General features: G+C 49.8%; 3 protein-coding genes across 3 annotated transcripts; 2 read left to right on the top strand and 1 right to left on the bottom strand.

Moving 5' to 3' along the window:
* Window positions 1-45: 45 nt before the first annotated feature.
* Window positions 46-422, bottom strand: ENH_00055110 (hypothetical protein; the record flags this gene model as incomplete). Its single annotated transcript, XM_013583804.1, has 2 exons — window positions 46-213; window positions 321-422. 2 exons carry the CDS (start codon window positions 420-422, stop codon window positions 46-48), a joined length of 270 nt encoding a protein of 89 aa, XP_013439258.1.
* Window positions 423-1,465: 1,043 nt separating this feature from the next.
* ENH_00055100 (hypothetical protein, conserved) lies at window positions 1,466-3,145 on the top strand (the record flags this gene model as incomplete). The annotated part of the gene is made up of 5 exons (XM_013583803.1): window positions 1,466-2,152; window positions 2,255-2,290; window positions 2,448-2,531; window positions 2,785-2,899; window positions 3,114-3,145. 5 exons carry the CDS (start codon window positions 1,466-1,468, stop codon window positions 3,143-3,145), a joined length of 954 nt encoding a protein of 317 aa, XP_013439257.1.
* A 6,484-nt stretch (window positions 3,146-9,629) lies between these two features.
* ENH_00055090 (TBC domain-containing protein, putative) lies at window positions 9,630-14,095 on the top strand (the record flags this gene model as incomplete). Its single annotated transcript, XM_013583802.1, has 10 exons — window positions 9,630-10,896; window positions 11,155-11,254; window positions 11,473-11,562; window positions 11,780-11,848; window positions 12,061-12,172; window positions 12,277-12,460; window positions 12,608-12,719; window positions 12,908-12,977; window positions 13,103-13,264; window positions 13,574-14,095. 10 exons carry the CDS (start codon window positions 9,630-9,632, stop codon window positions 14,093-14,095), a joined length of 2,688 nt encoding a protein of 895 aa, XP_013439256.1.
* Between the last annotated feature and the right edge of the window lie 9,526 nt (window positions 14,096-23,621).

The following is a 23,621-nucleotide window of genomic DNA, read 5'->3' as shown; positions in this document are numbered from 1 at the left end:
GGCTGCAAAGCAAAAACAGCAGTAGCAACCATAGCAGCGTTACACTCAATCGCCGAAGGAGCAGAAGGATAACAGCAATCGGAACACCACAGATTCAGCAGCAGCGCAATTCTCCTTGCCCAAAGCTTCCAGTTTATCGAGCTCCTCCTTAATAGCTACGGGGTTTTTCTTGAGGAGCGCCTGTTCCCTAGTGACCTTTCTCTCCGCTTTGTTCTGTTCACACACCAAGGTCCGACGCCAATGCCTTTAAGCTAAACTGGCCTCAGGCATTGAAAAATTCCATAATATTTAAGACAGGATGAGATGTTGGTTGTCCTTACTTTTTTCTTCTCCGCGTCCCTCTCCTTGCGCCTGTGTTCTGTTGACGGGTTATACGACTTCAGGGTTTCCGCCCCTATGAATTTCTTGCTTGGATTGACCATTTTCTTAACGTAACGCAACACTACCGCTTTAGCGCCTTCTCACGCTCCTGTTGTTGCCGAAGCCGCCGGTGCGCCTTTCCGCTCTTCTCTCTTGTTCAGGCAGCTGCTCCTCCTGTTGTCGCCTCCAGAGCTACAAACTTGTTACCTAGCCTTTTGGGGCCCTACACCGTAGCCCCACGATTGCAAGCGGTTAATTAGTGCCGCTGCTACGTGGAAAGTCCCGCCGGATGGGGCTGTGGCGACGTGGAAACCCATGTGCTGCGTCGGAAGCGCCGCTACCTCCTTCAATGCTGTATCTACGTTCGTCGTTTCTTATCGCTAGTTCCAGCTGCGACTGTTGCCGTTGCTCCCACGGAAAAGGCAAGCCGCTGAGCTGTGCGCCAACAGGGTTGGTGGTAGGGTGCCGCTAATGCAAACCATGGATACTGGAGAATCTCTCTTGGAGCGAACTGCAATACTTCCCGACCCTCAACACCCAAGAAATATTCAAAAAAGGCGAATCCGCCTCAGCCAAGTGCAGCCGCTGCCTCTGCTTGGGGCTGCGGCTGATGTGCCGTAGCAGCCATCCAACATGCCCCCTACGCTTACTGCCGACTCCTTGCGGGAAGTTCTTAATAATTCCCATACTGCAGCAACGTCCGTCTGAGACGACCTTTGCACAAGGATATCCTGTTTCAAATAACAACAGTTAGCAAGCTTTGTGATTGCTAGAGGCAAACAGGCCTATCGCCGTCTCTACAGTGTCCGAGTGTGTCTTGAGGACACTGGCTTTCTGTGCAACGGGGCGTAAATGGGTTGGACAGACTTGAGGAAAAATCACGTCGGTTTATCCAACTGGCCATAAGCGCAGGCAGTCCTTTTGTCTCTTTGTGTTGTGACCTTGCAAGTCCACATCAAGACAGTAGTGCCTCCAGTGGCTGTCGTCAGCCTCCCATTTCCTTGCCTTTGGAGCCACTGCAGATAAGGTGTTTCTTTCTATGCTACTTAAACCGCGTATACAACCTCTTGTTGCTTTTGTGCTGAACTACTAAAGTAACCGGACGATGTCCCTGCCTCGGGTCTTGTTGGTTGCCTCCACTGCTGCATTTGCCTCGGTGGGGCCTAAGGCGTCTGTTGAAGCCTTTCACCTGCAGCCGGCGCTCACCAAGGGTGGTATTGAAGCGTCGCGTATCACTACTCATGTGGAGCTGTTTAAGGGGCCCTCCTCAGCCCCAACCGCGCCGATGGCGGCAGCTGGGCCCCCTTGGCAGCCCCCTGCATCTCAGCTCAGTCTCAGTGCAGTTTCAAATAGTCTTGATGGAGTGGACAGCTCACCTGGGGCCGACAACAGCGTTTTAGCGATGGCGTCTTTCTTGCGCTGCCACAAGCCACTCCTTAATGATCGGGGCCCCGAAATACCCGACGGGAATCTCTGCATGCTACTGCGGGGTTGCGACGCGCATCAGCGGATGATATCCCCCTTGGAGCTCAAGACCAATGCGGAGGCCCTTCCGGGTGCAGCTGCTGCTGGGGTGATGGCTTCCAAGGGGACCGCAGCGGCCGAGGCTATATGCAAACAGCTGGCGGAGGACCTAAAGCTCAGCAAGACTCCTCATGGGCTCTGTCCCGTCGAGCTACTCAAGCTCGAGGTGGGGAAAGTACACCGTTTGCTGCAGTTCGCAACAGCCGCCGGCCTGAAGAAGAACTTCCTCAGCAAGGATGCTCTTCTCGTTATGCTAGAGCTCTACGAGGTACGCCCAGTAAACATGTACGCATTTATTTTGCTGCAAGCGGGGTGCTTGGTGCTTTTCTTTATGACGCATTTCTATTTGTGAAGACTTGTTGCGCTATAGGAAGTGGGAATCGATAGCAGCCATATTGTACAGGTTGTTAGGGGCCTCAAAGATTTTTATCAGGCAAGGCTACTGCTACCACAACTGTCGGCATTGCTTCTGTAACTGTGCATGCACCTCGTCCGGCCCTCCTGGCATTCGCTTGTTTTGCATTGTTGTTGCATCACTTGCCACTGCAATTCTGCGTACTCAGAAAGAGATGGACGAGAAGAGCTTCAAGGAGTTCTTCCTACCGGCCTACGAAGAAGTACTTGCAAATTTTGAAGAAACAAAGAAGGTAAGTGGTGGATTGGCACGATGCTGCACTGAGAGCATACAACGAAGAACCTATGAACTGCGTAGAAGCGGGGGACGCAGCAACAGCAGCAGCAACAACACTTGATAAGCACATATTCTAGGCACCCTTTTATGTGTGCATCGTTGGTGAAGTTTACCTGCCTCGAGGAAGAAGCCGCTGGCAGTGAACGAATCTATCGGTGTTGCCTTCATGGTTATTTTGGATTTGCACTGCCTTGTTTTCATCGCTGCAGCTAGTCAGGCATGCAGAGAAAGTGCCTTTCTCGTCTCTACCGTTCGAACCTACCCCAGATCCTAGGACAATGACGCCTCTTGTTGTGGACATAATGCAGTTTAAAGACAAACTACGTAGGCCGACTTTCACAGGCACTGTGGAAGTTGTCAGCATCCTGGGGCTCAGCTGAATTACTCTCAAGTCACGAACTATTTTGGTGAAAGAAACATATAGCTTCAATGCGAAGTACCACGCAAACTATAACTGCGTGCGTCTTCACGTGAGCCTCTCCTTCCGACGCACCCACCTCTCCTTCCTACCTGCCGGTCTCTGTATCTCTGCGCTCAGCCAATCTCAGGAATTGGGAAGATAAGCAGTAGAGCAGCAGTGCTGCGCGAATCAGGCTCACAGGCCACCAAGTTCCCAACTCATCTTACCAGGCAACTATGGAGGTCGTGTCCCAACAAGGCTCTCACCAACAGGCCCTGTTCATTGAGCAACGGATAGCTTGCCATGGCGTCCCGGGGTTGACTTCGGCCAGCAACAATTCACTGCGAGTATTCAGCGCTCACTTGGTCGCGTCTTCTACCCTGCACAGTATCTATTGTTTGGGTAGGTAACCTGTAAACACATTGGACACTAAGCCGTAGTTCGCATCGAAAGTAATTCCGCGCCATTTACAATTCGTTTGTCTGGCTGGCCACTTTCGCTGTTGATGCTGCTCAGTAGAATTTGTTCAACGTACGGTGCACTGGGGAACCAACGCATTGGGCGGTTACGCGACCTGCCACGCAGGTCGAATTGCTTTATTTGCTAGGTTCATATGATTGGTCGCAATTGACTTTATTTGATCGTACCAGAGAGCAGCAGATTGAATTGTTGCCAATTAGGTAAAGCTGGCTTGCGGATGCATGCCCTTAAGTCCAGCACGCGCTTTGAGGAACTCCCTGAGACGGTGGAGCACCGAAGAGTAGTGGAAGTGTCATGATTGCCTGTCGGTGGCTTGGGGCCACAGGGCAAATGCGGGCTGAAAACAGCCTTCAATGTTAAACGGGGACAGCGGATAGGGGCAAGCGAGGCTGTGAGGCTGTTGAGCTGCAGGAGAGCACGTGCCCTCAAGATACAAAGGTAGTTGGTGGAGTTTGCAAAGCATGTATTATCAGAATATGGAGGTTAGCAACGTATTGCAGTGGAGAAGGAGGAAACTAGTGAGGAGCCGAAGAGTTTGTTGTCTCTCAATTCGTTTGCGGCCCGCTTTTTGCAGAATGGCAAACATTTAGGGAGAGTTTGGCACAAGTAGTTCGTTTTGGTGAGTCCAAATTGGAGTTACGGTGTATTGTAGCTTCAGTCTTTGTATTATCCTGATTGGCACAAGTAGTGCGTTTTGGTGAGTCTAAATTGAAGTTATGGTATATTGTAGCTGTAGTCTTTGTATTATCCTCACCTTCAAGCTGGTTGCGTAGTACGTCGCACTCAAGCAAGCACGCCAGTGGTCATAGGCAGAATACGTGGCTCACCGGGGGCGAATGCCAGTGATTATTTCAAACTTTATAGGCATATGTATAAATATGCATCAGCGTGGGGACAAAGGTGAGCGGAAAACGGCAGTGCATGGATCTTTGCCCCGGCAGCCTCTATATTGCGGCCGGAGCAGCTGATGGCTGCTCGCTTTTGGACTGAAGCAAGATCCCGCACTTTCCCAATTTCAGGCAACAGCCATTTTGACCTTTCACTTTTGTGTTTACGAGCGAGTGTATCCAGAACCAGAAGCCTCCAGATACGGGCGAGTGTGACCGGTGGTCACTCGCAACAGTCCATGCCTGCACGGCACGTCAGCCGTTTCAAAAACCGCCGGAGAAACTAGCATAAGCTAATTCCTCTGCTTCTTGGAGACAAAATATTAATAAAGAACAAACTCCGTAGTTGAAGAGGTGCCTAGCTGGCCCCGCATTTTTCTTTGGAGCTCGCCCTACCAGCTGCTCTTCCTCCAGATCGACACGTTGCTTAGTTACGAATCGGGAGAAAATCAATCTCAAAAGAAAACGCGGGACAGATTTCCAAAGTTCATTGAGTGTGAGCCTCCCAGATTTTGATGTGCTTTTCTGGAGCACGATTTCAGCCGGTTGAGCGGCTATCATGCCCGAGGTCACTTGAGATGGCTTCCATGTAACTCCAAACTTCTCTCGCGGCACACGCAGAACTTGGAGGCCTCTAGCTGGTACTTTTCGAGTCATCAAGGAGGAGCTTCTGCAAGGTTTATGGTCGGGTGCGCTTGGTTTTCACTGCCTGGTCTTGATGAGGCAACACGTGTCAGCTAGGGAAAGGGCGGAAATTTCTAACTCTCCAGAAGAGTCACACGTGGAGAAGCCAAACAGCAAATGCATGCATATCACCAGCACAAGCACGGATGATACTCACACTGCAGTCTTCCACAGCAGCGAGGCTGAAAATGGGTCCAGCGAAGCTAGTCCTGCGTGCCTCTTGCAACATAGCGGACCAACTACCGGAGTAACCAAGTCAGCATTTGGCTTCACTCAAGATGTAGGCAATGCAATCCGGGAAAGTGTTGAATCCATGGGCGGATCAGTAAGTACCGATGTGACTCGTTCCGGTACTTCCCCCCCTCCGAAGAGGAAGCGCCTGTCACAGGTGGCCCTTTTGCATGGCCGCAGGAGCACTGCCCCCGCAACTTATGTTCAAGTTGCAGCCGGTCAAATATATTCAGATCTAGACCTGTGTCAGCAGGCAGAGGAGAACAGTACGGTGGTGGGTTAAGTTTCCTTGAAGAGCCAGGAGCCACTACTGGTGCAGTGCAGGACAGAATTTAAGAAGCCGGCAATTTAGCTGTAGGCCTCTTCTTCAGCAAGAAAGATAATTGAAATCCTTTAATCCTTGCCGGTGTCGTTTTTCTTTCTGGTTCTTTGACAAACAGGTGGTGGCGGTGAATAACACGGCGTCAAAGGCAAGGCAAGTCGCGGCACCTTCAGCTTTACCCTTGCGGAATACACCTCAGCCAAAGTACAAGTTATTACACAACGTTGGTGAGCACAACACACAAGTATGAAGTGTGGCTGTGGCCGCTTCGTTTGTTGCTTTTGCCACGCTGGCAGATGATGATGACAAAGCACAAGCAGTGAAGAAGAGAGAGCTGCCAGTTCGCCAGTCCTGCTGGCGGGAGGCATGCACAGAAAACAATTGGCTTGCAGAATGAAGGAGTGGTGTGTTTTTGCTGCAGCAATGGTGTTAACATTTGTAGCAATTGTCTCGTTATGGGGCGTGGTGGTACGGCTCACACTATGAGAGCGCTTTACTTTTCTCTTTCTTTTTACGTCAGCAAGAGGGTCTGTTTCTGGTTGGACACTACCATTTGCCCTCTTCTAAATCTTTTATCGCACTGCCTTTAGCTTGGAAATCGTCGGAATACAACAGACCTTCTTGCTGCTTATGAAGCAACCTGTGGCCTTTTCTGTTTCTATTTGTGATTGTTCTGAAGGATGTAGCGGTGGAGGTTGCCTCCGGAATCAGCAGTGGGCATCAATTTCAGTTGTACGCGATGCTCCTATTGGTTGGCGCGATGGCGGCTATGGCCCTCCGGAGGTTGAAGGCACTGTCTTACAGATGGACATCTTATCCCGGTAAAAAAGCACCTCTGTTTCTTCTCCAACACATTAGCTTGCCTTTTATCAGCCATTTTCCCCCATGCCAAGGGTCACTCCAAGAGCCGAAATAGAGATGACCCAGGACACATTTCCCACTGTGTCACAGAGAGTACACAGGCCACATTCATTGCATAATGAATGCATATTTGTATGCTTGTCAGTCCTAAACTGAAATGATGTGAGAGTATTCAAGCAATTGCATAGGTTCAACGGAAATGACGACACTTCGCTGAGAAAAAGCTGCTTTTGGCCTCCATTATGTTGTTTCTCTTTCGTTTGCGTGTCTTTATACCACAGCGCTGTTGGCTTCGTTATTAACTGCTGCTGCCGCTTGGGGCCTCGTTGTGAGTTGACAGCACTAGATGCCTGCCGGCCTTTGAACAAATACTTCCCAATATCTACACTGAAATCCGTGCCTACTCCTCATCCTCGTCAGCTTAGGTCGAGAGCCTTCTTCTGCTAACAACATTGCTGTTTTCAAGTCTCAGTGCCCTGCGCTTCCGTTAGTAAGCGCCTCATATTATCGATCACATGGTATATAACCTTCAGGAAACGCATTAAAAGAGTAAGATTTTACTATAATATGATCTGGGCGTGAGCAGGACGTGGCAATAGAAGCTGCTGCAGGAGGAGACCAGGCACGACGTCTACTGTATTATTTCTTTGGGTTTTTAGTGGCTGGCTTTCTGGTGGCCATGCATGTTTTCCTTGTAGACAGGGGATTCAGTAAGGTCGTTGAGAGCTTCATCTGACTGCACGGCGCCGATGGGTTCTTTTCAGTTGAGCCGGCAGAGTGTACAATCATGTATTTCTCTGAGCTCTCAACAAGCGTAAGCTCCTGCTGCATTGTATGAAGGGCACAATCCCTGTGAGGAGGTGCTGGCGCGCAGCCCGATTTGTGTTCTGTCCAAAGCACAGTAATACCTTGTGAAATACTTCAGTCCATTGACTTCAAGGTCTTCAGCCAATCGTCCCTTGGAGGCTATGGCTGGGCTCCAAGGGACGATTGCCTGAAGACCTTGGGGTTAATGGACCGAAGTATTTCACAAGGTATTAGTGTGCTTTGGACAGAATGCAAATCGGGCTGTGCGCCAGCAGCACCTCACAGGGATTGTGCGCTTCATACAATGCAGCAGGCAAGCCCTTTGCGAGGTGCCTTGCGTACAACACCAAAAACGCTCTCCGCGAGGCGTCTTTTGCTTTGGAAAAAGCAGGTGCTCTTCTAAAATATTTGAAGGAAGACTGTGGAAGCACGTGGCTGAGGACCTCCCCAAGCCCATATATTGAAAATCGTGTCACAACTGTGGACTACAAAGAATTGGAACCACCATAGAACGTAACTCATAAAGCCAACCCCTATATATCTATGCATCTGCAGCTCGCACTGACGACATCTCCACGTGGGAGGCATGGCGAATCAAGTGCTGGCCCAACGCTTACTTTCTTCCGTTGTAACGTGATGAGGTCTCCTGGTTGTGGTTGCTAGTTAGGGAAAACGTACGGTGAAGACGCATCTAGTTAGTTCGATAAGTATCAGAAAATCATAATATGGCATCCACTAGTGAGGAGAGGGTGCTTATAGGCCGAAACTCAAGCAGCAAGACGCTCCTCTCAGCCCTTTTTCTTGAGACATTCATGGTAGCTGGAAGGTCTTAGAGACTTATTCACCTGTCTTTTAGCTTACCTCTTGCCAAGCCTGCCTACCCACAGCCTTTAAACAGATGCGCGTTCAATATTGGAGGCAACAAATTATTTGCGAGAGCCATATAACTATGGTTCTGCGCCAGCTAGGAGCTCATGTTTTAGGCTCTTCGGAGGATAGACGCATGGCTTGGACAAATGTGACATGCTAACTGCAGACAAAATCGCCAGCCGTTGTCGACCTGAGTGAATCTATGAAACCCGCATCCGGAAACTCAGATGGACGGGGTGGTAACAATACCTTCTCAACTCTCAGCCCTCAACTGAACTGGCCGCAATCGGCTCGGGTGCCGGATGTTGTAAGGACTGAAAAAACAGTAATATCATCAGCATTTTAATGTCTCTGAACTCATACACACATTTCCAATGTCACGCAATTGTCCCTAGGCTGCCAACTACGGGAAGTATTGCAGGGCAGCCATTCAACTAGGGAAGCTGCTTGTTCCTAGCTAGTCGGCAAGCAACGCATACGTATAAGAAGTATTCACGTAACATTTGTCCAGGCAACTGGCAAATGTTTACCCTGCTGGAGAGGCGGTTTCATGCGGTCTCCAGATTAGTCAGTATCCTGCTGTTGTGCAGTCTCACGTACTGCCGGGTCACTTGTTTCACGAGCGTGTAACCCAATACACCAAATAGTTAGTTCTGGGGTTCTTTCAGCTGCAGAGTTCAATTCACCTAATGCGCAAGTGACAACCTACAGTGCAAGTGGTGATGATTGGGTTGAACGCACTCTGGCATAGGTGAGAATTCGGATTCTGTATCCTCATGGGTGTTCCACTACTTGCTAGACACGTTGTGAAGCCTTGTAAACGCCCGGAAACATGATCAGAACAATACCGGGGAACAGCAGGTAAACTTCACCGTTCACAGTTCGTCAGGTGTGTGTCGCCGGCAGCCGGTCGCCGTCAGCGGAGAGGCCTCTGGGGCTGCCGGTTGAGTAGACAGAGGCTTTTGTTAAGAGGTTACTCGGGTTTCCTTTTTTATTGCTTGCACCTCTAAGTTTATTTCAGCTCATAAGAGTGGCATTTAGGTCTCAACAACTGATGTTTCGCTGCAGTCTAAGCGCTGCGCCGATGCGCCGCTCCCGTCGGCTGTGGCTGTTGTGCGCGACGACTTCCAAAGCATTTCCTCAAGCCCCACTCCAAGACAAGTCCTTTCAAGGGCGTCTGCTGTAACCATTTGCTGCGTAGAATTGAATTCCCTGAACTCCCAAGTTTCCTCTGGGTACACAGGAAGCACCGCGGGGGGCCATGCTCCTGTAAACTGCTGGCCTATTCAGGGAGATAAAATAAAGCAGCAGAGGCCTCCCAGATCCACCTTAGACCGGCACAGTGGTTCTCATGATCTTCTTCGTGCTCTACTCGCTCAGGCGGAGCTCGTGAGCGGCGAAGCCCTTCCTAGAGTATTCGATTTGCCACGCATTTATTCCTCATCTTTCTCCTTACCACTAAACTCCCTCCTTCGCCACAGTGATATGAATGAAGCAGCTGCAGAGGTGGCTATGGCGCCGGCAAATGACCGTGGTGGCTGCGCAGACACTGCAACACGATCAGAGGAGCACGCATCAATCGAGAGCCTAAAGAGAACGCCATTGAGAAGCGTGATGTCTGGAGCCCGCGACCATTCGCACAGCAGGGCAGGCTTGACGTGCACAGACAAGGGTGCAGAAGCCCTAGTCAGCCCTGGCATACACCGTCTCGGAAAGGTACCCTGTGCCCCGTGCGAGATGCAGCAAGAGCCCTTCCAGCAGCAGCAGCGGAAAGATAGTTGCTGCACTCTCCAGGAGTGTAATATCTCGAACTTTCGAGCTCTTTCCTTTTCCGGCTCCCAGTTTCTGTCTCCCGGGGCGATTTTGGGCTCAGCAGCCGCAAATAACGAAAATAATGGCAGGGGATGCAGAAGCAGCAGGTCGATTAATACTTTTGAATTGATCTCTACTGTCAGTCTGCGGCGTTGCAGCAGCAGCGGGGCTGCTCCTGACCATGTTCCTGCCGACCGCCAGAGCATATCTGCGTGTAAGGGCAGGACCCCGCGTTTTGACGACGTGCAGTTGGGGCTCTGCTGCAGCCGCTTTTCTGTTGGGTCTGGTTTGTATGCCACGCCTACCAGCAGCCGCGAGACAGGGAGCAATAGCAGCAGCGTCAGCAACAACAACTGTAGCAATGGACGCTGTAAAAGCAGCACCAAGCACGCGCCGCCATGGCCGCCGCAGAGGAATTTCAGCTTCTCAGGTGTAACGACACGCAGCCCTTGGAATACTCGCATCTGCGCGTGCAGACCGAGCCCAGTTGTAACGGCGAACCGCAGCAGCAGCAGCAGCAGCGGCCTGCAGACGCTGAACTCTGAATTCGCGGGGATGGCTCCCCTGACAAGTCCTGGGCAAGCCCTTCCCGATCCCCGCAGCAGTCAATGCAGCAGCAGCAGCAGATGCAGCAGCAATAGCCAAGGCTGTAGCAACAGCAGCCTGTGGGAGGGGGAGCTGGGGCAAGCTTTGACAAGGTGCGATAGCGACAAGCAGGACGGTGCCCGAATAGCGGAATTTGACGACCCTCTTCTCCGGCTTCAGTCCCTCAGGCTGCGGCACCAGCCACGCTCACCGCTGCTGCTGCTTCGGTGCCTCAGCTCTCAAGAAGCAGACATGCTGCAGCAGAATGGGGGCGACATGTGTCCCCTGGCTGCCGACGTGCCTCCCCTTGCCGGTGACGCTGTCTCGGCCCCTGCCTCGGAGTCTTTGACCTCTGCAGCTTCTCTACAGATCCCCGCCAGCGGTCCGTCAAGAAGCAAAGGGTCCACGCATCAAGCGCATACACCCTTGGGGCAGCCGTATTCATTGAATTTGGGTTTTTGATGATACGGACAATAGTGTGCACTGAATGGGGATTATGAAAGGAATTGTGACTGACAGATGAATCTAGACAGGGGGAAGAAGCAGTGAGCAATAGTAACAGCAGCAACAGCAGACGCAGCGAAAATCTGACATGCCGTAGATGTGAGTGTGAATTGCGATGTACTGAATTTTCCTTCAGTTGAAAGCTACTATGGCTTTACTCTCGGGGCTGAGGTGAGGTCCCGTGTGGCAGCATATGAAGAGAAGACGGCTTTACAGAGAAAGCGCCAAGCCAAGCTGTACGTACTGCTGAGTGTCTTTACGCACAGCACGTCCATGCTCTGTCTTGACCTGCCAGCGTGGTTGTCAGTCCCTTTTTGTCAGTGTTACAGCCGCACTAGCGCTGCAGATTGCAAGGCTCTCTGATACTGCTATGTGGCTCAAACCAGCTGTGTCCCTCCTCTCATCCGTCTGTATCCTTCCTTTCTCCTTGCCTGCAATGGTGTTGCTGCATTAGCTGGGAAGCATACTTAGCGAACAATCCGGCATTCGAGGACCGAGGGCAGTTGAAAAAGCTCGTCAGACAAGGGATACCAGACCATCTCAGGTGAGGAGACTGAGGAGAAGTTGTTAAATTTATTTTTGTGTATTTGTCTAATGGTTGTGCATCAGCTTGTCTCCATATGTCTTTCCGTTTCCTTACGTTTTCCGGTCAGTCTGTGCGCCTTTGTCGTTCTTGTTGCTTTGCCTGTTTGTTTATTTTGCTACTGAATGCGGCTGTATTCGTTCTGTCTAGTGCGGCTTGCGACCTTATTTATCTGCAGGGGGAGGGTTTGGGCTTCCTTTTTAGGGGCTGATGTATTGCTCGACTCCGACCCGGATGCTTTTGAGCGGTAGGTGCCTGATATGAAGGCACACGGAGATATCGTATGAAGGCCGAATGAGCTGCACGAGATGGTCAAAAGGCGTATTTCTGCTTGGCTCTTTTGTGTACTTTTGTCGTACCTAGGATCCTTTTCACTGTGTCTCTTACGTTCTTGTTCCTTCTATCTGCTGCTTGCAGTGGTGGTTTTTTCTCTTGCTAAACTGCGATGCTCCACCGCAGGCTGCAGCTGGAAGAATTGCCTCTAGACGTTAGTGGCCAGATAGAGCTGGACCTCCCGCGGACTTTTCCAAACAACAAGAGGGTACTTAACACGAAGCATACAACTCATCACGTGTCATCTCTCTGAAATACAGTTCCCGCTCGAGCAGCGGTTTTTTTCAGTAGAAGCCTTTGCCATCGCTGCTGTCGCTGCTGCTATTGGCGGTTTCTGCGCAGTTTCGCTCTAGTGGCGGCATATGTGCTTTACGCCGAGTGCTTCGCGGATTCGCCGCTGCTCGTCCTTCGGTGGGCTACTGCCAAGGGCTCAATTTTCTTGCTGGGACTCTCTTGCTTTTTCAGAAGCAAGAGTTGGCCCTTGCCTCGCTGCTGCAGCTGGTCGTGTCTACCGACAAGAACAAAGGTAGGCGATTGAGGGAGATCCAAGGGCCTCCCTTTCGGTCACCAGACCCTCCAGAGACACAGGGCCCAGTAGTGAGCCACAAGACACTCTGCAAAGGTGTTTTTTGTACAACTCATGCTCTCGAAATTCCACTTACTGTTCCTCCAGGCTTGCAAATCGGCCAGTATTATTCCAATGGGATGATAGACCTTCGGAGAGACCTGAAGGTCCTCGAGTTGCTCATTCGGCAAAAGTCCCCCCGTGTTTTCCAGGTCTTAAAGTCAGCATAAGATTCTCGTATCACTGTACACACAGCAGCAACTTGTTTAATCCTGCTACTTGTGCTCAGTCTTTCTCTCGCTGTCTTCACCGCTGCGATATCAGCCTGCCTTCGTGTCTCCGCCACCTGTAGACAATTACAGTGAAATTATAGGGCTCACGCTTCGAGGTTTCTGTTCTATGGCTCAGGAAAACAGGGGTCGAGGTTGAGTGGCTGGCTGCTGAGTGGTTTCTGTGTCTGTTTTGCACTTCCTGCCCTGTAAGCTCTTGCACATCAGACCGCTGCATGGCTGAGCTGTTTCGCATATGCTGCACCCAGGTTTTTGCCTTTGTCTTTTCGCTTGACCGTCTCTTCAACGTATACGTGTGTTCCATTATCCCCAGCAGCCGACTGTTCTCCGTATTTGGGACTGTCTTATGCTGGAGGGCCCCAAGATTTTGTTCCGCGTCGCGCTTGGCATCATTTTTTACTTTGAGGCTCAACTGGCGAAAATGCATTCACTTGAGCAAGTCATGGGCTCCCTCAAGGCCAAGTTAGCCCTACTGGTCAGCCAGAAATCTCCCGACCCCGGAACGTAGACTTGACACATTCAAAATTCATAGAAACACCTTCAGCAGTTTTCTGAGAATGGGCATTTAGAGCAAGTGGCCCTCACTTCTTTCATCTAGCCATACCATTGATGCTGCAGTTTAGTTCCTCATCATATTTGTCCTTCCCAAAGGAATGTCCCCGTGCTAGGGTGCTACGCGTTATGGTGATGCCTAGGATTATCGTTGCGATTTCTTATTGCGTTAAATGTATAGGGAAATGCTACCTACTGCCTCTTTCTATACTAATGCGATTTCCTCATGTAGGTGGAGCACAACGAGCTGCTGCGCCTTTGTTTCCACAAGCTGCGAAGCTTCCCTCGACGCAGGCTGCAGAGCCTGCAAGAGACAGTCGCCGCAGGGCTGGTAGACCCTATCCAGAAAGCCCGCGAGCAGCAGCACCAACAGCAGAAGCAGCAACAGACAATATCACAGGAGCGCAGACGCCGCCGCTTGCTCTCGTTCAAACGGAACGGTGGCCAGCAGCCTGCATGCGAACTGGAACATCCCCAGGCCCCATCGCCGCAGCGTGTTACATGGCGTGAGAAGTTGTCAAGAGTGGGCAGAGTGGGGCTCAAAAACAAGGGGTCTCAGCAAGCGAATGTGCAGGGAAACTCCTTCTTTGAAGGAAACAACGCTGCTCAAGATGTAAGATCGAATAACAGCGCTCAACAGGCAATACGCAGCCAAGCTGGAACTGCAGTTCAACAGAGAGCAGCAGCCAGCAGCGGTGGCAGACCAGTAGAAGCCTCGCGCCATCCTTCCAGAGGGTTGTTTGCATCTTCGTGATGAAGTGAACGCAAACAGGGGAAGGCAACCATCTTTGCAGTGCAACTAGGCAAGCTATTCAAAGCTCGCTGCAGCACACCCGGCTCGCCCGGCTCGTTTTTCGAGCTGGTTGCGTTTTCCATGAGGTAGTCGCAGAATTGATGTGGACCGTAGGTGTTCACTTGCTGGGTGGTGCCTCAACAGCTAGCCTGGTGCCTCACTTAGAATTGCCAGGGAGCTGTAATGCTGCTAAAAGAATGAGTTAAGGCAGATTGTTCCTGCTGTGAAAGAGGCCACAGAAACGCCGTCGGACTAGCCTGCTGTTTAGGCGTTTAGGCGTTCTGGAACCGGCTGTGGAGGCGTGACACCCTTAGGATCAATTTTGAGCTCCTGGAGGTAGATTAGCATTGTACCTGTTAACATTACCTTTCTCTTATCTCGGCTGCATCGGGGCAACGTGGCAGGCACCCTGTTATGAAGCAAAAGGGGCGGCTCCTACAGTTCCGGCGCACGACGTACGATGCTGATGAGGGGACAGAGCAACCGGCACTGGGGGCAGAGAGCCACACCAGTTTCCCTTAGTTCCGCTATTCAATATTTCTGCGCTTTGGTTTCCTTAGTAGAGAGGCTGAGCTGACATCGCTGCAAAACTGAGCAGCGGCTCCTTGTTGTGGAATCTTGACGCACTACACGGCTGCGGCTAGGAAGAATTGTACGCAGTCCACGGTATGTATTAAAGGGAAGCGGTACAGTCTGGAATTAGCTCTGGTTGCTGGGCCACATGCAAAGGGCCGTGTGCCATCTTATTTCCCCTGTGTAGTAGGCCTAGGCTAGCCAACAAGGCTTCTTCCTGAGACCATGAAATGACTGAATTGGAGTACTTGCGTCAGTTTGCTGGTTGCTGTTATATTCTCTCCTACTCCTACGGTGTTCCAGTGGTAGGTGTGCCTTGCTGCGCATTTATCCGCTGCGCAAAGACTACGCTTTCGAGCGAAGGATCAAAAGATGTAGCAGATGGACCCATGCTGTGAAGCTTTGGGTACAAAAAAGATGGAGGAGAGGGATAGAGTCGTGATTCTCCTTCAAGTGTGTACACGAATCTGCAAGGCATGGGGCTCTCTCTAGCCTTGGTCCGTGCGTTCATAGACTTTAGAGTTGTAGGCGGTTTTGCTAGGAATGGATGAATTTTAGAACGGCAGGATGCTTCTATGTGTTAAAATGATCCTGCAGTTTCCCCCCAAAGCGTACGTACATAACGGCTGTTGCAGAAGGTATGAGACCGCAGGCACCACGCAGGCACCACCAATCTATGGTTGCCGTTCTCTCAACCGGCTGCCCCTACTTTTAGCCATTCTGCTGAGAGTAATGTATTTTTGCTTTTCCCGAGTTGACTAATAATTTTGGATCTTATGCTATTAAGGCTATTGCCTTTCGTTTGCAGCAAGAGAAATGTACAAAGCCCGTCCAGGCCGACGCTCACGCCACTTTATGGCAGAGCACTGGCTCACAGTAGTTGGCATATTAGCTGTAACAGCTGTGGCGCTCTAGTATCAATAACAAATTTTCGTGCAAACGCAGCACGTAAGAAGAGTCGGGACATGCTTTGAACGGTCCAACTACAGAAATTATTCAGGGTATCCCCGCTGGAGAAGAAAGTAGACAGACGATTGACAGCAAAATGCGAGGCAGAATGACATAGAAACTAGAGGACAGCTTGGCATTATAGAGCAATTGTAGAGTCTTGGGCACCCTTTTGTGCAACTTTTGAACACGGTTTGTGTTCGTGCTGCCACGAGTTGCTCTACAAATAATTGGGCCCTCTTGAAGCCATATCCCTAGCACAGTCATCCTGGCAACATACAGCCCCGAACGTAAGGCCACGGGCCTTATTGTACTGAAAGTTTGGAATAAATGTGCTTTGTGATGAGCCAAATGTTAGCAGACGTAAAGTTGAGCAACTTGACGCAACCACGCCGGGTGTTCCCGCTGTTTCCATTAGCATCCAGAGTGCTGAGGCTACGACTGCACTATGCTTCAGCTGAGCATGGTGCTGAAGAGCAAATGACATTAAAAGCCCTTCAATAGGAAATAAAGCGTGTACACAAACTTGATTGAAAGCACGAAGCTTTGCAGTCAAGGGAATATCTCAGAATCAGCAGTTTGAGAGGCAGACCGAACCTGCATCCTTCAGAGGCATCGTACCCGTGAGTTGCGTATTCCTCAAGAGAGATCGCTCTTTCGAAAATTCCCCACTATTCCTGACTGGTGAATTTGCGGAGGAACCTCCATCACACAGGCAAAATCTATGCATGAAGGCGTTGGTCCTTTGCATTCAAGCACCAAGGAGCTGAGCGAGGGCCCTCGATGCTTGCTCCGAGTGTATCTTGCTGAAATTTAAGACGTCGTGTTCATGTCTGCAGAATTGGTGGGCTGAAACTCCAAAAGGCATGTAAGCAAGCCCACGATGGAGTTTGACAATGTGACGGGACGAACTGGAATCAGCCCACATGCGCACGGATGGCGCGTCCGTTCCTGACTCTGTAATATCCGCGCGTGGGGCTGATCCTTAACTGACTGACTAGAGACACGGGACTCTAACCCCCATACTCTACTCATGTTGGTGCAGGAAGCACAAGGTTAATCTACCTTTAATTCACCGGAGGGTCGAATGCATCTAGTCGCATCTTAAAGATGGAGAACCTTTCCAGTTGCTCACCCCCTTAGCCATGCTAGATAAAAAAGTACTGCAGAAGCAATGCCGTAAGATGGGCCATCGTCGGAAGCAGTGCCCCACAGTAGGCACTTCAAGGCCAGTGCCCTGCTTTCGGACAGCTATAGACAGCTGTCTCTGACCGATTGAGTTAGCGCAGGATTCCTGGTGACGAAAATGAGGGGGGTCTTCTCTCATCTTCGACGCCTTATGAACATGCCCACCTCAAAGAAACGAACACTAAAGATAAAAGCTCGGAAGGACTGTGGCGGAGTCTCCTTTACGTGACTTAATATGCATAACACAAATAAATTTCAAGCGGCCACGTCAGCAAACAGTTCAAAGGGTGCTGTGCTGCAAATGCCTAGAACAGAGCTGCGCAGTGATGCCTGACATCAGTGATCCAGCCGTTTTGGGGCTGTTCTGCAAGCTGTTCATCGCTAAAACGCCTATGATCCTGGGGTCCCTGGCTCTTTTTGCAATAGGTGTTGCCAGTAAAATTAATATGCAATTGAAAAAGCTAGTAGGCGCGCGTTTTGGTTGTCGTGGATGGCATGCCAAGCTGAGCGTCTCAGTTTGGAAAAAAGCTAGTAGGCGCGCGTTTTGGTTGTTGTGGATGCCACGCCAGCGTCTCACTTTGGAACTACGTAGCTACGCGGCATTTGCTTGAAGGCGCACATGAATTGTTAGACACAAAACCGAATACCTTGCTTTAAAATCACCCAATTAGGAATTAAAACCCCGAATTACGACTCAAGCCGATACATAAGATAGAAGAGGTCCGAACTGAACCGCCGACCCCACTTCGGGGGGTCAGTGAGGCGGCCACGCTCCTGTACGGTCACGTCCCTAAAGACTTAATTTCAGTGTAAGCTATGCTAACTTCCAGCAAATTTTAGCAGGCCTTGTGCTGCTTCCTATTGATGGTCACTAGGGGCCCCATAGGGGACCCATTGTAATGCCTGCGCACTGCAGTGAGCATGCACGACGGAATTTGCTGTTGACATTCTCCCAACCGCATATGCAGTTATGCATTTTTTTGTGAAATCTGCAGGCTATATAGATGAAACCAAGCATCGGCGGGAAGGCATTCGCAACGAAACCGTGGTGCTGCAGGGCGTATGGCTTCGTTGTCACTCCTGCCTAAGGGTCTGGAGCCTCTTCCTTATGTACTCAAAACAGTGTAATTTGGCTAAATTTGAGAGGCAACACGTTTTACTTTTTTTACGAGTTAGGACCTCGTTGCAGCTGTTGGTGGCGCAGAGCCAGCTCCCCAGGACATGGGGGCCACTGCCGATGTACTCCATGGTATTTAGGGTATATCGGTAGACGTAATTGGGGCCATAGAGCAACAACCGCAAAGGGGCTTAATATCCAGGTTATTAGGGCTGGTTGCTTTGCAGCCAGGCTAGCGGCTAGAGTGCTCCCCATGCCCACGAGAGGCACGTCGGGGTAATACAGTTATATCCCCGGGAAATGGGACTCGCAGCGATCTTCTTTTGGGCGCTGTAATGGTTTACAGTCTATAGTTGGTATTGGTGAATGTGAGTATATGTGGCCAGACACGTAAGAGCGGAGCTGAGCTTAGCACACCGAGACTTCTTGCAAAATCCCACGTGATGTGCGCGCCGAAGGGCTGCCGGATGCAGCAAGCAGCCCTTTGGAATTAGAATCATAGAGATAGCAGCTTCCATTGGAGCTTGCTTCATTTGGCTGTATTCTTTTGCGCAAGAAGTGGGCACTAGCAGAGGAAAGCACAGCGACTTTAGGGTGTGGCACCATGACTGGCAAGAAAGTTCCCCGAATTAGCTCTTGAAAGTCAGACTCGCCTCCGTCACCCGTCAAGTTGGTGGATAAAGGCGGTGAACTGTAAGGGCACTGGTAACATGCGCAGCGAAGTCCTTTCCTCGTGAGGGACCTCAAAAGCCGCTAATTGCATTCTTGCAGCTGTCTTCGAACATTGGATTCACGTGCCGCACAAAACAGGCTCATGGTTGTTTACGACAGGACACTGCGAGCAGGAAACTGACAGCATTGGTGCAGTTGTGAATGGCTGAAGCAGTTTTGTAACTTACGCACGTGAAAAGTGGATACCCTTCGCTGCCATTCGGTGGATCAGCAGCAGCGCAACAAAACGAACCAACGTCTACACAGGTCATACCAGAAAGCAGTATGTAACCGGACATTACTGAGCGACGGAGCTTTGTCGCCGGCATTGCTAAAATCAGCAGCAGAGCGCATGGGCTGTAGCCAACTTGAGCCATCCCTAGCAACACCAGGTACGCATGTGAGGTTGCGTGCTTATGACAAGTTCCTGGAACAACCTGGAGTTGCTGGGCTTCCACAATGAAACCCTTGTGTTAAGTCGTATTTTGTCTTGCCAGGCCCCCTATGTAGCTTAGGCCGCTGGATGGTCAAGCCACCGTGGTGCGGGACGCTACACGATTCCTAATGCCGTTGGTTTTGTACTCTAACATTGTGCTCTGCATAGCAGGAGAGAGCGCCTCATCATGCCCTTTTCCCATGGGAACAAACACTAGCCTTTACATGGGGTTGGTTTGCTCCATACCTTAGAAGCAAGCCTCGATCGTACTAAGCTGCCTCACATCACTAGGGTTTGTCTGAGTAGCAGATCACGTAAAGTCTGTTTGCAACATGGACATCAGCCTAAGCAAGGTGCGCGGCGTTACAAGCTCTCCTGGAAGCTTCGCCCTCATAAATTCTGCCTCGCGTGATAAGTTCTCTGTGCACATATCGAACCAGCACTTCCACAACCATTTGTTCTGCACTTTAACTCATAAATGAGGCGATACTGTAGTGCCGTATTAAAATGTGGCTTCGAAAGCACACGAGGTATGCGTGCTAGAAATCCAATGTCTTAGGTAAGCTCAGGCTTTTACTCCATGCAAGAAGTCTTTAACAAAGACTAACGTAATAAGCATTAATGCACATGTGTTTGTTTGCTGGAGGCACCTAATTCACGTTCCACTGAGAGCCCTGCCAAGAGCAGACTAATCTCGACCGTTGCCAAAAGCAAGAGTTTAGGAACCACAACTCACAATTTGTCTAAATGCGCGTCAGGTTTACTGCTCAGTAGACACCAGAATGCGGAGGCTCCATTTTTCGCTGACAGCTGTCTAATTAGCAAGCTGATGCGTCTTCTTTGCAGGCTGTTGCATCGCATTCGAAGGGCGAGCTTAATCCCCCTTTTGAGCAAATGTTCTTTTCCCGTCTTAAGTTTGCTTGCGGCTAGGGAAAACAACGTGGGCCGCCACAATGAAATAATATGCAGGAACGCGAGCAGCAATTAGCAGGAATGCGTGAGGAACCAACTGCTAAGCAGAAAAGGCAAACCCTGTCACGAGGCCGCTTTCTCCCCAAGAAGAGCAATTACGCATGCTCTTCCCTTTCGAATCTTGCATATTACTCTTGTTCTTTGTATATCTGACAGCGAGCTGGATGGTTTTTACTTCAATATTTCTCAATGTCATTGAACTCCTCTTCCTCGTGCCTAATTGATACATATTCCAATTTATAATTTCATGCTGTCTCCCATTTGTTGGATAACTTCGGGTCTATCTACTTCCCTATTCATTCTTATTTTAATTTATATATCTGCTTGACATGTGTTTATTGAGCCTAGCTATAGGCCTAATACTTTTGTACATTTCCACGTGCTTTTGAAGTTTTGGCATACGCATATTTTCAATTTTTCATTCTTTTTGTTTTAGCTTCTGTTTGCTCCAAACTCTGCCAAAAATTTCGGCTCAAAATATTTAATTTTACCACTCAATTCGCACATTTTACTCAATATTGGATTTCTTATTGCTTTTATTTGTGTACTGGACATATATTCCCATTCCCTTGAATTCGCTTAAACCATCAGACCTCGATATTCACACTAAATTATATCTTCCCACTTGCTCCATTTGACTTCAGTTTTGTTGAACTATACATGTTCTTATTTTAAGTGTATTTTAATTCAATTTTCGCTTATTTCTTTCCTTTTTATTGTCTTTTTTCTTCAACATTTCGTATGCTTGCTGAGGTATTTATTATTACTCATGCTAGTTACATTTGTTACCCTTTACAATTTTAACTGAACTTTTAGTCTGTATTAATTTCCACGGATTTGTTCAATGCGTCAAATCGTTTTCATAGACGTCCGATGCACAAATCAGTGTCCCTGTATGCAAGACGTGCTTGCGTAACCTTTATGCGCTTGCTCAGGGACAATGCGTGAGAATGCAAGAACACATGCACACTCTTTCTGCCTCATTTTTTGTGCGTCCACGCCGCTGCTGTCAAAATGCGACTGCTGGCTAAACATAGTGAACGCAAAACCAACGCAAAACCAAGGACACCTCTAAAATGAATCAGGCGTAGAATGGAGGAAGGGGAAAAGAGGGACTAGTGAGCGTAGTGATGTACGTAGGGGAGCAGAGAACACAACAGAATAAGGGAACGCATAGGTAGCGGGTGAATGGGACTCCGGGGCTACCTAGGTGTAGCTGTACGTTGACTGCAGCCCATGCAGCGTCGCCACAGGCAGAGGAATGCAAGGCAGCGAGTAATTTTTTCAGCACGTTCCTACGTAGCGAGGCCTTCAGAAGTGTCCCGACACCTAACGAAGCACTGGCTAGCGTCGCTTCTCCCCACTGATCAAAGATATACTCGACTATGAAGCCGTTACTGGCTGGTAGAGCTGCTGGGGGTGACGTAGACAAGGAAGCGGGGGCTTCAAGCTAGGGTCTCTACGGCGGTGGGGCGCAAGCTACGTGACGTGAAAGACGCCAAGGCTCGGAGACCCTTGCTGCTTGTAGTGTGCAAAGCGAGATGCGACCGCATCTGTGCACTCGGTGATGGTAAAAGGCGCTGGGTAGTGCAGCATGAGGTCCTATCCACTGCAAGGATGTGGTGTTGCGAGTAAGACCAAGATATCAGGCTACGTCGGCGTAGTGCACACCTACAAATATTCAGCAGCAGTTTACGGCGCCGAGGCACTGACGTCTTTGCATCTCGTTGGTTAGCGCCTCTAGTCACGCACAAATAGCCTGTATCTTGCCCACTGCCGTAGCGTAGTAATAGGAAGAGTCAGAGCGTGTAGCGTCTGATTTCGCAGCTTGCACGGAGTAGTTCCCGTAAGCGACCCATTCGCAGTCACTGCTAGAATCTCAGGCCTGGGTGCAAAGCTCATGAGTCTAGTTACACTGAAAGTCCTTTCATTACACAAAAAATATACCTAGTTTTTGCACTGAATGTGTATAGTGCAGTCTATACAGCATTCCTAATCACTTGCATGTCGCACTCTACACCTTGGGGATGTGGCTGATGCAGACGAGCAGTGAATGTAGCTACGGCAAGTAGCACAGAGTGAAAACGAAAAATTGACTTGTAGCGCACTTAAGTGCTAGAAAATCCCGAAACAGGTGTCCAACAGCAGTGTATACGAGTTGCTGTGGCCTTGGAGGTTTCGCCCTACGCTTTTGTGGTATGGGAATTCTGGTGGGACTTCGATGCCAAAATGGACCGTTAAAGGCTCAAAATAAGTCTATTTTGCAAAACAGTATTCATAAGGCAAAAATTGGTAGAAAACAGCGCATGGCTCACTGAACCCGACGCAGAAACCCCTTCAGTCAAATGATGCAGCGGCTGTCAGAGCCCCTACGCTTCCTCCGCTCCCGCTTCAAATTAAGACAACCGATATATGCATAGCAAAGATAGAAACAGTATTTAAAGGGAGCATAGCCTCCTAAGATTCTCGCCAAAGAGCAAGACTGAGACCAAGAGTCGCTTCGTGCGTCCAGCACACTTACTCCTTCAACCATCCCTGTGAATTTTCCTCGTGGGACACTCTTTTTCCTAACTGGTCTTTTCCCTCTAGCCCGCTCACTTGATGATCAACTCACGTTGGATCCGTGCTGGGTCCAGTGGTGCTCAGGACCCCGAAACCTCTTTCAATAGAACCTAGTACCAAGGGGGATTGTCGCAAAATATTCAGTAAGATCTGCGACGGGGCATTCGTGAATTGAAGTGGACCTTCCTTAAGCGACAAAAGATCTACACAACTAAAACGTAAGAAGGAAACAGGGGAGTCCGTGTAGTGAGTTAGGCCCAGCTTAGCCCCCTCCTTATTCCTCCTAACCTGCTACATAGGAATGCATTTGCCTCTAGACGGTAAAAACGCCGAGTAACGTCTTGAATAATGACACTGTTGTTGCCATTCCTGTATCCCAGCCCGTTCAAGGAGAACTCTCACCTCTCGGTGTGCGTGTCACTCCTGGCAGCATCTACGAAGTGGCTACCACAACTCCTGGCCTAGTTGTGGAGCACCGTAAAGCTGGTATGTTGGAAGAACCAGTTCTTTCTAAATGAAACAATTCAACTTACACTTCATCCTTACAATAACAATTTTCACAAGCTCTGAAGGTTGTCTCTGCACAGCATTGAAGTGCTGTGCTACGCAGTCAGCGTAATGGATTGGAGGAATGAGGTGTCTCACGTAGTTACTTACAGGGTTGAAACAGGGAAAAAATAGGATTCGGAATACGAAAACAAAGACGCAGGCCATCAGAAGCGTTATCCTGAGGTGCGACTCATCTCCGGAGCAAGCAGTGCTCCAGAGGCACGCACTACAGAGCGTAATAATTAGACGCACACCAAATTTTAACTGGGATTCCAATTTCATGCGTAGTTTATATATCCGGCCTTCCTGTGTTATAACAAATCATCACTGAGAATCTTCCTGTAGAAGCTCCCCTTCGTCGATACCAGTCTGAGCAGCCGCTCTTGCAAGGAGGTGATATTCATAGTTGTCTAGTGCCAGATCTGCCATCA

The sequence above is a fragment of the Eimeria necatrix genome, genomic scaffold (genome assembly GCF_000499385.1).
Source record: "Eimeria necatrix Houghton genomic scaffold, Enh_scaff44, whole genome shotgun sequence".
Taxonomy (NCBI): Eukaryota; Apicomplexa; class Conoidasida; order Eucoccidiorida; family Eimeriidae; genus Eimeria; species Eimeria necatrix.
This window is presented reverse-complemented; position numbering and strand designations above follow the sequence as displayed.